The sequence below is a fragment of the Portunus trituberculatus genome, chromosome 6 (assembly GCF_017591435.1).
Source record: "Portunus trituberculatus isolate SZX2019 chromosome 6, ASM1759143v1, whole genome shotgun sequence".
In the NCBI taxonomy this organism is placed as follows: domain Eukaryota; kingdom Metazoa; phylum Arthropoda; class Malacostraca; order Decapoda; family Portunidae; genus Portunus; species Portunus trituberculatus.
In genome coordinates, this window is record NC_059260.1 from 9,830,543 (window position 1) to 9,843,992 (window position 13,450).

Consider the following 13,450-nt stretch of genomic DNA (forward strand, 5'->3'; position numbering starts at 1 on the left):
ATGTCACCATCTGTTAACAAAGATTGAGCAGTGACCCAACTAACCACAGTGACAACCAAACAAGTCAATGAACAATCCCACCCCTTAGGCCAACAATCTGTAGCAGTTCAATCCACCAATGGGTGTAGTAGCTTGCGCGAGCAGACACAGGCAGTCGGATGTAGTGCAGATAAAAACAGGTGGTGACACAATATAACCCTGGGAACCAGAGTGCTAACACAAAAACTTGTTGGTGCTTTACATATAATGATCACAACTTCCCTTGACACATGGTTCATGATACCCTATAGCACCCCACAATCAACCTAACTGACCCTACCTACCAGATGACACCCAACCTGGTGTAACTACAAATAACTACCTGGGCTTTACCCAGTGTGGGTCAAATTTACCTGTGCAGAGAGAAAATCCTCTATCATATCTCTAGACCATAGGCATGACTGGTAAATAAATAACCTTCCCACACTTCCTCTCTGTGGAACAAACCATACATTAGCCTATTTCAGCCACTTCCCCAGGATTTTACAGTCACATATTTACACTGTCTCTTCTTCAAAGTTCACAGATGGTTCTGAAGTACAATACCTGGTGAGAGGGCAAAGTCTGGCCTGGGTAGAACTCAGAAAAATAAGCTGAACTACTGGATGTCTCTGCTGTAATGGCAATGTGGATTTAGGTTTCCTCCTCCTAAACCTGCTACCTAGTGGCAGTTCACACAAGTTATGAAAGCGGAGTTGGAAATACAAATCCAAGGAGGAGTTCAAAATGCTTCATTAAACAACCTTGATGTTTTGGGGTCATTACATATTGACTGTTTCTCATGGTATGCAAGGCAAGTGTTGTTTGAATTAATTTGTTTATCATCCAGACTCAAATGATTAAATATATCTGGACTCTGGATAAACTGAAACCCAGATAAATGAGGTCTGAATAAATAAGGTTTGAGTATATATATATATATATATATATATATATATATATATATATATATATATATATATATATATATATATATATATATATATATATATATATATATATATATATATATATATATATATATATATATATATATATATATATATATATATATATATATCAAACTAAAGTACATTAGGTGATGTAATTGTGAGCAGTGGTAGAGCAGCAGAGATTGCAGAGATCTGATGTTCCAAGATTCCTAACGTGAGGGCAGCAGCAGGTGAGATGAACGGAATCACAAAGTAAGTGGATTTTATAAATTGTAATGTAGTCTTGAAATGAATTATTTCATGATTAGAATTAACGAGAAATAATGGTTGCACATTTAGGTTTTGTTATAAATACATATTTGGCATTGAACAAGATTGTGTGATGTGAAATTTTCTTATGGAGTTTTGATTGAATCAATATGATGCTGATGTGTTATTTCTTTTACTAAATATGGTTGGTGTAAATTGCTACAGCATGACTTAATGTTTCTGTATTGAATGTTAATTTGCATAAATAGCTGTAATGCAGATACTACTCTGCATATTTTCCTGTAAGAATGAAGAATGAAATTTAGCATTTTTTGTATGAAGATTACAGTAATTCTTGAATACTGATTGAGGAGAGATCATTGCAATTATTGTCACTGGGAAAGGAAACTACTATTGTGTAACAATTGTCATTTTGCTAATATTGGATATGTATTTCTACTATTACTACTATTAATAAATTAAATTAAGAAAATTTTCTTGAGTATCTATAACCAGTAGCCATAGTTTTGCAACATCTCTAACACAACACACTCATGAATGGGTAGCAAGCTTTAGTAGTCCAGCCTGGCTGTAATATATCAAGTGATGATGCCTCTCAGATGCACAGTTTAGAATGTATACCAGGTCTCTTGGTGGTACGCTCTGAAACAAATCCTTTGGTCTGTGACCTTTCATGGTGTCTTGATGGCTGTGTGGGCTGGACAGTCTTATCCTATTGCCCAGCTATCTGTGTGACTCACAGCTCTGAATGAGTGGGGTTGCACTTATTTTACCAACTCATGAAACAAGTTCAAAGTAAAAAAATAAATAAATAAAAAATGATAAGAACAACTTTTGTTATTTTGCCCTTTTTCTGTTGGTTCAATATTTTCTGCAGCCATTTACATTGATTTCTTTTAGACTCACTTTTGTCATGCAGGTTATTCTTCACATAAAAAAAAAAAAAAAAAAAAAAAAAGAATAATGATATTGATGCTGATAATAATAATAATAATAATAATAATAATAATAATAATAATAATAATAACAACAATAATAATAATAATAATAATAATAATAATAGTAAAATAAATAAAAGAAAATAAAAAAATAACAGGTCTTTATCAAATGCTACAATAACCAGTGAAATTTATTGCAAGCTTGTTCCCATCCTCATACCCATGGAAGCACTACGAGTCATGTACCAAGTTAATATCCCCTTATAGGAAGAAAGACATTCCCGATTCTTACTCTTGGCTTTTGGTCTTTTACAATACACAAGAAACAAAGACAACATTTCCCACTAATAATGGCCTGATTATCCTTCCATGCATAATTCTATTAACCTGCTTCAGTAGGGTAAGTATAATTCAAATATCTCAATAGTATTTTACTCCAGAATAAAGATTTAAAGGCACAGAAAATAGAATCCACAACTCAACACTACACAAAAGTCCACTGAAAAGAGGGACCTAATGCCATGGCTTCCCTTTACACCAGCAGCACAGCATTTATACAACCATCATTTTCTGGATTATTGGTCACCTGGGCATACTTGCCCCACACCACCTTACCACTTTGTGTCACAAGTCCCAGTTCACTTATGTTCACCTCAATGACAGTGCCCTTAGTGATGACACCAAGGGAAGTGTACATTGTGGAGCTTGGGTTCTTCTTAACACCAATGATAGGAAGGCAGAATGTAGCCTTCAGCTCTGGATGAGTCACATGTGCTTTCTTGAAACGCAGAGCCATGGGGCGGATGAACCTCTCAAATTTAGGTGGCTTACGGGTAAACTGGTCTCCGACAAAGGTAACTTTGGTGACCATGCGCTTCCAAGCTTTGGATTTGCGTTTGCCAGACTTGATGACACGGAATACTTCAGCTTCAGACTGTGCCCTGACCTTAGGGATTGGAACATCCCACTTGCCTGCCTTTTCCTTTCGTTTCTGTTTAATCATATTTGACAGAACCTTGGCACGAGACTGTCCTTCACGGTCCAGCAGGTAGGATGGAACAGCACCCTCCGGCACTTCCTCCTTATCCTTCTGCCGGGTCAGCTTCTCTTCATGAGCTTTAATGGTTTTCTTCATCTGGATCTTTTCATTGCGCCTCTGTTTATTGTAAAGCTTGGCCTTCAAGCCAAATAGCTTCTGTGCCTTGGCTGATCGTTCATGGCCAGCCCTCGCCTCTTTCTTTCTCTTGCGTTCTTCATAGTCAAGGCGGCGCCCGTGACGCTTCCGATGCAGCTCAATGTGTTCGTTCTGTGGCATGGTTGCAAGGACAGGGTGATGATTCCTTTGTGAGTTGTGCCTACTACACTATCCCTGGATAAGCTGATCCTGTTGTACTAGGCCAGCCACGTCACCTCTAGCTGGGCTACAGATGGGATAGTCACTACTGCACCTGAGGAGATGAAGAGACATTACTATCACATTTTACACTTTAACAAAGGTACATCCTGGAAGATGCACTAAAATTTTGGAGATTTTAAAGGAGATCACTTAGAGAGAGCACCCAATCTATATAGTCAACTCTTGATTAATGCGAGGGTTACATTCTTAGAGATATCATACTATTCAAACATAATTTTCCCTTAGAAATCAATGGGAACAAGGAGTTACATTCCTGGCCACTGGAAAAGTCTGCCTATTTTGGGGAGTTTTGTTACTCGATCCTTAAAAAAAAAAAAAAAAAAAAAAATATTAACCCCTTCAGTACTGGGACATATTTCTACCATGAGTTTTGGGAACGATTAGACCATTTTATTGACATTAGGAAGGGTCAATGGGTATCAGAAGATAAATGGCCAGAGTCTTCACTATTTTAATTCCCACGTAAGTTTCTGAAGCTGTAGAAAAATCACCAAATAGTAAGCAGAATGAATATAGAAACACGTCATGGTACTGAGGGGCTCAATACATTACTACGTCATGGAAACAAAGAAAACACACATTCTCATTTTATTAGCTCTCATGGTATGCAACATGCTCTCCCTCAGTCTTGTCACATAGACAATCACTGAGGTCTTTTCCCCTAGCATGGCAATTGAACACTTCCAACTTCTTTTCAATGGTTACAGTCTTCCTTCATTTTTTGAAATCACTTCACTGTGAGGGATGGTCAGATGTCATAGTACAGGACACAAAGTGAAAGCCAAGAGAAACGATCCACTCACAGTGTCGTGCTGCTGCCAATTGGCCGCTGCTTCCTCTTCTTCTTCTGTGTTGCTTTCACCACAATATTTGTGTTTCTACCCCTGTATTGCCTGCTACAATATCATATCTTTGCATTCATATAAAATCATGCCATTAGGATCACCTTGACTCTGTGGCACTGAGAGAGAAAGAGAGAGAGAGAGAGAGAGAGAGAGAGAGAGAGAGAGAGAGAGAGAGAGAGAGAGAGAGAGAGTATTCCTGCTGTGGATGGGGGAGCCATATCTACCAGGTTTGGTTCATGTTTTAAACACTTTTTCCTTTGTACACATAAAGGGGAAACCTGGATTGCTGAACTGAGTGCAGAGGAAAATGACAAAAAATTTTGGGAACCACTCATATAGAGTACAGTAGGCCTTCAACATTCGTGAGTTCCACTTTCACGAGGTTCGCACATTTGTGAGTTTCTAGCAGCATAAACATATTTACCAAAATTCAGTTAAGTTAGCAGGTGCCACTCGGCGGCGAGTCTAAACAACCGAAAGATTAATCCTTATCTTGATGCTACAGGTGGCTCAAAATTGCTCACTAGCTTTCAGACAAAAAGTTACTAAAAATAACACTGCATGATCATCTGTGGCTAGAGTAAGGAAAATAAAACATTTTGATGAAAAAACAATTGTTGTGAGTAAAGGAAGAAACAACAATTCTATCCAGCAACGCCATTACAAAGGTTATGGTAGAACCTCGAACCTTGGATTGGCAGCTCCATTACAAAGGTTATGATAGAACCTCGAACCTTGGATTGGCAGCTCCTCCAGAGGACAAACAAAAGACAAGTAGAAAAAAAGAGCAGTATCCTGTTCACTAATTATCCCCTCTTATAACAGTAATGAGTTTTGATGGGTGGCGGCTCCAGCGTGGCTGGCAATGCGATCGTGGTGTGCTTGGTTTGTTTACATTCTGGTCATCGGTTAAAAATCTGATGAGTCCGCACAACAGAAAATGGGTGAATGGACATAATTCATAAAAATCGGAAAGTCAAAATATTGAATAATGATGACATGAAGAGGAAATGGTCTCAGTTACTAATCACAAAGTATTTCACAAGGAAGCCTGCTGCTGCCCTTATTGTCCCTCCTGAACCTCAACCCAACCACTAGACTCCTCATACCATGCAGTTCCACATCACATCATCTCATCCAGTTACTCATCATCAGTATAACATAGCGTATTGAGTCCATGGTGTGTAGTAATAGAATATATATTTAGCTAATGAGTCATCACTGCTACCCTAAGTGTACAAGACAGGTCAGTAGTGGGCTTGGGGGGCCTTGCTACATCCTTCACCTTAGCTGAGAGAGAGAGAGAGAGAGAGAGAGAGAGAGAGAGAGAGAGAGAGAGAGAGAGAGAGAGAGAGAGAGAGAGAGAGAGAGAGAGAGAGAGAGGGGGGGGGATTGGATCACATGACTGCGTACCTCTTGCTCACTCGTATACTAAAGAACTAAAGACTTGTGCTTTTATCTGTGCTTATGTGTATTTTTTGTATTTCTTTGTGTGTGTGTGTGTGTGTGTGTAATAATAATAATAATAATAATAAACGGTTTATTAGTTAGGCAATGTAAAAAATTACACTGAAAATGTACAGGGGGACATTACCACAATGAACTAAAAATGCTTAACCTAACTATGGATAAACTTAACCTAGAATTCACTTATTTATTTAAGGCTCGCACAATAGTGGGCACCGCGCTAAGTCGGTATCGATCCGTGCGCGGTGCTCTTAAAGCTTCTCGTGTGTGTGTATGTGTGTGTGTGTGGTTAGGTGGGTAGGTGGGTGGATAGATGGGTGGTGTGTATTTGTATATAAACAGGCATGCTGCAGTATGTGTGTGTACGTGAGTTAAGGTTTACCAGTTTTCTCATGTTTTGGTTGTTATCTAAAGGATTTTAACTCTTTTGACTAGTAGACTTTAGATAACAGTTCTGGTTATAAGACAGTTGTATATTCGTATTAGTAATCAAAGACATTTACAGTGGCATATGTTGCTTCTCACCTTCTGCTCTGCCATCTTTAACCCTTTCCTTACCACAGCCACCCGCCGATGTAAACAAAGCGTTCCCCTCCTATACCGCAGCCCCCTGCCCGTGCGCGCACGTGCCTCACGCCCAGGTCTACACATTATATTTCTTTCTAACTCAGTGTTATGTACTTTTTTCGAGACATATTTTTGTCATTTTACTAATAAAAGAAAATGTAAACATAATCTTAAATTGTGCTTTGCATACAAATATACTGAAATACCTAAATTACAGAATGGTTATCTGTAGTTGAAAATGATTGTATGTAGAGAATAATGCCAGTTTTACTTACCCTACAAATCATGATGTGCTATTCTCTTAGCAGTGGTAAGCCTGGAAATGTTCATTCAAACATAATCCAGGTTGTTCCTTGCAAGCAGGACAATACTTTCGAGCCCACTTGGTTTTTCCATCAGCACTACATACTCTGCACCTGCGTTGTGGTCGCTTTTTCTTATCTGTAGCTGGAATTGGTAGCAATGCATGAGCTACATTTGCCTGTGGCAGTGGCTGTGGAGGCTGGCTTGTTCTGCATTTCTTTTTAGGAGGCTTGCTTTCTTTCTGCATCTGGACTAGAACATTATAACCAATGCTGCATTCACACAGAATTTCATGAGCCAGAGTTTTTATAAAGTGAACCACACTTATAGATTTAGGAGACTGATGGAGTATTTGGTAGATAACTCTGGCATTGAGCACCATTCTTGACACCATATGAATCCCTAATTTCTTGAACCAGGCTGTAGATTTTCTTGTTGGGTTGTATGGCTCCAATAATTGATCCACAAGATCAACTGCTCCCATGAGTTCATTGTAGCGCTGTATTACTGTGGGTTTTTTACCATCTCTACAGCACCACCTCTAAAATGACGGGTCTTTTCAACACAACCACCTTCATACTTTGTAGTCATGACATGAACAACTTTGCAGTCATTGAATTTTGTCACAAGTACATTGTCTCTCCTTACAAAGACAGCCTGTTTCTTGGCAAGTCTTTGACAGGTAACATTTTCAGGCACTCCTCTATTAGCCTGAATCGTTCCTGTAGTGGGTGTATTCTTTCTCAGTAAATATTCTGCCAGCTGGAGAGAAGAGTACCAATTATCAAGTACAACATGTCTTCCTTCGTCCAGCAATGAGCCCATCAAATACACAGGAACGCGCTCAGACTTGTTTAGCATAGCAAGGTCACCCACCTGGTTCATCTCGTCAAACAAGGTAGGAGTGTACAGGCAGAAATTCCATGTGTACCCTCGAGTACACAGAGACCTGGGGCACAGTGCAAAAAGTTTCATCCTAAATCTCTTTCTCTTGTTTTTTATGTATTGTCTGAAATAAATACACCCCTTGAACAAGAGAAGAGCCTCATCCACAGCGAAGTTTTCACCCGGGTCCAAGTACATGGTGCACTTTTCACGCAACTTGTTGAAATATGCATCAAGTCTAGTCATGGGAATGCCTCTGCAAACGCAATCAGGGTCTGAGAACCGAAGGAAGCATAGTATCTGCATGTACCTGTTGCGACTCATTACACGTCCTGTAAACACAGGTGGTCCCTGACACAGTATGTTGCAATAATTAGCAATATTGGGTAGAGAGTTGAGCCCCATGAGCAGCTGCAGAGCAAAAAACACATACATCTCATCTTCTGTGACATTGACCCACGTCCTACCAACAAATCTGTGTGGATCACTGGTAGGATTGTCACGAAAATGATGAGTAGCACGAGTGTTAGTCCAGGAACAAAGTGATGAAACAATGTCACTGTCAAAAAAAAGTTTGAAACATTGAAGGATTGACATTGGATCACTTTCATGGTGTGCAATAATTCCAGGATGCACATTAGCAAATTCCTGTTTCAAGGAAGGACGGAAGGGGATCTGGCCGTTTGTCAGCAAATGGGTCACATATGAGAGTAAAACATGACACACCGGGGCCTGGTGAGGGTGGCCCTGAGGCAGAGTCATAACTAGGCTGCTCCCCCCTCACTTGCCGAGAGGGTTTCAACACCACTGTCACTATCACTCTCTCCTATTTCTTTTTCAGGATCATAGTCTGAATCATATTCATCTGGAGAGTCTTCCAGTATGTCCTCACAATCTGTCTCATAATTATGATAATCCTCATCGCTGCTACACGAAGCAGACGCCACTTATCTCTAGCTAGAAGCAATAGAACAGTCTCACCACGGCCGATAATAGAGAACTGATGTTCTTGGGGGGACTGTGGGAATAATATACGTACTTTCAAATCAAAGAATAGTGATTGGCTTTAGTTTATGCATGAAAAATTGACTCTGATATTGATTGGCTTGTGGGGGGATGGTTTTTGTTACGCTGGGGTGGCTAAAAATAATGCCTCCAGCGTTTGTTTGTTTATAGTGAACCACGTGGAGCATGAAAAAGGCAAAATCCACACTCAGGCCATGGTTATACACGGAAATGTATGCACGTACCACGGCGGCATCTTGCGGTACCACGAAGTCGCTTTTGCGCATGGTATGCACATACCACAAAACAGTCTTGCGGTAAGGAAGGGGTTAACACATAATTTTATAAAGAATATTGCAAATAATTCAGATACTAGAGTAACAGAATCATCACCCACTGGCTCCCAGGCTAAGCACTCAGGAACACTCATATTCCAATTTAAGGTAAAACGTAACAGTGCACTTTTAAGTAAAGCAAAATATTCCATTGCAGTGTGATCAGACTGGATTAAACTTGAATTGATATTTACAATCTCTATTTAAGGTAAAACACAACAGTGCAGTTTTAGTGAAGACGAAACATTCTTGCACCGTGTTACCATGCTGCATGAAAGGCATACCCAGAACCAGCTTTAAAGTTTTGTATATAATGAATCGTAACTGAAAGTTTAGTATATTCAATATGTGCACTACATAGTACATACTACTGAAGAGCAAATATTTTCATTAAAACAAGGAAAAACTCTCTCTCTCTCCCACACACACCCACACACACATTGAATGCCACAGCAAAGGAGGTCACCCTTATACACAGCTGTTTTCAAAATAGCAGGGATAACTGCAATCACACATAGTGATTCCCACTGAAATAAAGAATGGTGAGCACCTTTAAAAAAAAAAGCACGAGAAAGACAGAGAGAGAGATAATGACGTTATTCATAGTGTATGTGTGCTTCATCTGGCTGGATGTTCTACGCACTGTTGGTGTCATTCACTCATGTGATAACATTGCACTGGAAATGTTGCTGAAATACATATGTATTTGGCAAGATTGTTGGAAAGCAATATCCAAACAAAATTCATGAGGACATTGGGCAGGAAGCTACTCAACGTGTGGGTGATGACTAGGTGAGCGTTTAGCGGTACTTACAAGTGACATCATGGACTTTCCACCTGAGGACAAAATATTGGAACCAATAGCACTCAGTATGACTTATCATTTCCCTATAGATTGTTCAAAGTGGACAAATGAGGATTTACATGTCTTTTACACAGTCAGAAAATATGATACAAATAAATCAGTAAAGATTGGCTATTTCTTTATATGGACAGTGTGCTATCTAGATTGCAGGGTAAATGTTTGTTCATGATCCCTGCATTTGGCAGTACAGCGAGCTCTCCCATACTGCAATACAAATAAATTGTCGTCAAGTCAGTGCTGGTCAAGCCAGTGAAGTGAGAAGAGCAGTGTTGTCTGGGAGAACACTCAGATGCACTGGCAATGTCAAAGTGTTTGCCTAACAGTGGGTTCCATTACATACTATGAAAAATCTATAACTTCTCTGCGATACGACCCACCGGTGGACATACTTTATTTGTTGACATTAAGTGCGTCTCTATACTGTACTATATTTTTCCTTTCCTAAATTTGTTTACACATTTTTCTCTTTGTTTTGCATATTTAGAAAATGAATGCTACATGGTTTTATGGCCAACTTAGATAGATAAGAGATAAGATAATAAAGATGATAAGAGGAAAACTATGAAATTATGAAAAGATCAATAAAGAAAATTATTGAAACTTATCAAGGAAATTCCAATTGTGATATTTCAGTTTGAATTATTTGTTATAGAAAAGTTTTATATTCATCTGAAGGAAAAATGTAAGATAATATAGTTTTCTTACATGTATTACAAAAAAAGAAAAAAAGTATTTTCAGTTAATTTTTACAGCAGATATTTTTTCTATTTTTTGTTTTGTTTCTTTACTTATGTTTATCTATATATGCAATTCCAAATGGTTACCAATGGCAGGCTTTTCTACAATTTGCCAAATAATATCGGGAAAAATATAAAAAAAAATCAATAAAAAAATCACTGAAGCTTGCCAAAGAAAGTCCAATTATGATACCTGTTTTATATTCTTATGAAGGAAAAAATACAATATAGTAATTTTTACATGTATTAGAAAAAAATATGGAAACAACTAAGACAGTTTTTATATAATTTTTAGAACACTAAAAACGAAACATGCTTCATATTATTTATCAATTAGTGTTTCTTAAGCCCTCCTACACATACCGTTTATTGCAATTTTACTATATAGTCCAATTTCTATTAAAAGTAAGATTAAAATGTGTTATATGTGGAAACTGTTGTACGACCCACCAGTGGGTCGCATTGCAACAGTGGATGGTGGCTATACAACCCACTGGTGGGTTGCATTGCAGGTAATGTGTTAACATAGGTTTGGACCATCTTGTGCTGGAGCCAAATGGTCTCAACATGAAGCTGAATTACCTTGCATGCCAGAATGGTTAAACATAAGATGGTAGCAAATTGTGATGTGGCTATGACATATCTCAATACAAGTCAACGGCAGAAACACAGCTTTATTTTTTATGTTGAGGTGACATTAGGCTACATTTTAGCTTTCCCCATCCAAAAACTGGACTTTACCATCAGATCCCCAAGTTTGTTGGCCCCAGATCAAGAGCTGAAAACATTAGTAAATAGAGCAACGGCATACCTTGTCTTAATATTAACCTCAATCATTGTACCTTCTCTTAGAATTCACAGATCATACTGCTAAAAGGGCACTACCATAGTATAGAAATCCCAACACCTACCTCTCACCTGGCATGGTTGGGGATTGCTAGATCTCAGCCAAATGTACACTGTTACCAATACAATGAAAGAACTCACCCCAATCTTCCCCTTTGAATTGTTAAGAAAACAGAGAGAGAGAGAGAGAGAGAGAGAGAGAGAGAGAGAGAGAGAGAGAGAGTTTCTAACACGTACACACACCACACGTCCTAGTAGTGTTACAGAGTTCTTTCAAAATACTGGTAACAGTGTACATCTGGTGACCGCTGGCAACCCCAACCACGTAGCTGCGAGGTAGGTGACGGGATGTCTATACTATGGTAGTGCCCTGAAATTACAAGGTAACTAACCAGGTAAGAGCAACCAAGCACAACCAAAGCCAACTTGATAATATCTCTGAAGTGATTCCTCTAAGGGTAAATAAATGGCCATTACTAAAGGTTTAGGGATGGCATTCCACAGGATCACAGTCCGCGACATAGCAATCTTCGAAACCCTCGATGAAGCCGAGTGGGAAGACCACGACTAGATAGATTATAGAAAGAGGGAGAAGCAACTGTCCCACCAAAACCAGGTAGGATCGCACCAAAAGAGGAGTCGACGTACTCAGACAGGTCACAAGAAGAGGAGGAGGTACATCACCACATGGCTCCCCCATAGCCAGTGACTGAGACCTGGAGACGCATGACGACTTCTCCCTGCGATTCTAGTGACAAGAATAACCACACACAAGAACATCCACTGTCAGCTTCGGTACTCACGGTGATAGTCAAGAAATAAGCTGTACAATGTGTTTTTATCCGTTTCGCTTCTCCAGTGAGGCCACGAACGATAATGATCCTGATCTTAATGACTTGATCTTGAGCTTGACGTTACAGGTAGCTCGGGATCACCGCGGAGCTCGGCAACTCCTGTAGAAGAATGATTGATTGATACATTTACTGTTGAACTAATAAATAATTACAACAAAGGAGGAGGATGGACCTTGCCACCCACCCCCTGGGCAAAGTCTTAAGATTAAAGTATCAAAAATATAACACTAAACAGTTTACAAAACAAGAATACAAGTATTTTGATAAATAAATACACATATTGCACACATTATTGCATACACATCCTAGAGTGTTAGAGCAAACTTAGGATATTCCCTGAGTATATCCCTGAGAGTGGCTGAGTCTACGAGATGGTTAATGAGGCTATACAAGTCATGTTGACCTTGTGGCTTAAATTTAGCAATGAGAGGACATTCCATGATATAGTGATGCAGAGTATGTCCCCTTGGTGCAGCACACAGCACACAGCACACACCAGGAGATGCACTGACTTCCCAAAAGTATTTGTAGCCTAATCTGAACCTCATTGCCACCCTGTCATGTGATGCAGTGTCTCCCGTAGGTGTAAGCACAGCTCTGGGAGACACGTGCATAGTGAAGAAGAAAAAGAGGAAGAAGAAGAAGAAGAAGAAGAAGAAGAAGAAGAAGAAGAAGAAAAAAAAAAACTAACGACAAGCAGAAAAAGAGGAGAAAAAGGAGCAGTATTCTATTTACTAGTTATCCTTACACCTCGCTTGCCTCTTTCTCTCCAGATATACTCCTTCACATGATCAAATTGTCCAAGCACCCCCACGTTCAGGCTATTCATGTTTATTGTAATGGGTCAGTCAATGCCAGCAGGTCCAGATGTGGGCTGTTCATCCGGGACTACATCTCTGCCAATCACTATACTGACACTGAGGTTTCCAGGGCCTGCACACATGTCTTCCACTAGGGCAGAACTGTACGCTGTACTGGAGGTGCTCTAAATTGTGGCGCCTCCCCATGAAAATGTTTATTTCTTTATTGACAGTCAGGCTACATTGTATGCTCTTCAGTCTACATCCCCCATGGACTGTGATATAGTTAATAAGTGTCTTGATTTCATCCACGTCCTAGAAGGTGCTGGTGCCACGGTCCATTTC

General features: G+C 39.4%; 2 protein-coding genes across 3 annotated transcripts in view; both read right to left on the reverse strand.

Annotated features, from left to right (window-relative positions):
• Nucleotides 1-2,597: 2,597 nt before the first annotated feature.
• LOC123517791 (ribosome biogenesis protein NSA2 homolog) overlaps nucleotides 2,598-13,450 on the reverse strand; it is a 12,351-nt gene continuing 1,498 nt past the window's right edge. Inside the window, exons 2-3 of one of the 2 annotated variants that reach the window (XM_045278255.1) lie at nucleotides 12,255-12,404; nucleotides 2,598-3,627 (exon numbers count right to left, since the gene is read on the reverse strand). In XM_045278255.1, coding sequence (XP_045134190.1) covers nucleotides 2,712-3,494 — 783 coding nt within the window. In that variant the 5' untranslated portion in view covers nucleotides 3,495-3,627; nucleotides 12,255-12,404 and the 3' untranslated portion in view covers nucleotides 2,598-2,711. Of the gene's footprint in view, nucleotides 3,628-12,099; nucleotides 12,220-12,254; nucleotides 12,405-13,450 lie in introns of those variants that run through there. The other variant, XM_045278266.1, reaches the window with a different exon arrangement.
• Nucleotides 7,283-8,955, reverse strand: LOC123517950 (piggyBac transposable element-derived protein 4-like). The gene is made up of 3 exons (XM_045278432.1): nucleotides 8,914-8,955; nucleotides 8,556-8,681; nucleotides 7,283-8,338 (listed from the first exon to the last, which is right to left on the reverse strand). Exons 1-3 carry the CDS (start codon nucleotides 8,953-8,955, stop codon nucleotides 7,283-7,285), a joined length of 1,224 nt encoding a protein of 407 aa, XP_045134367.1.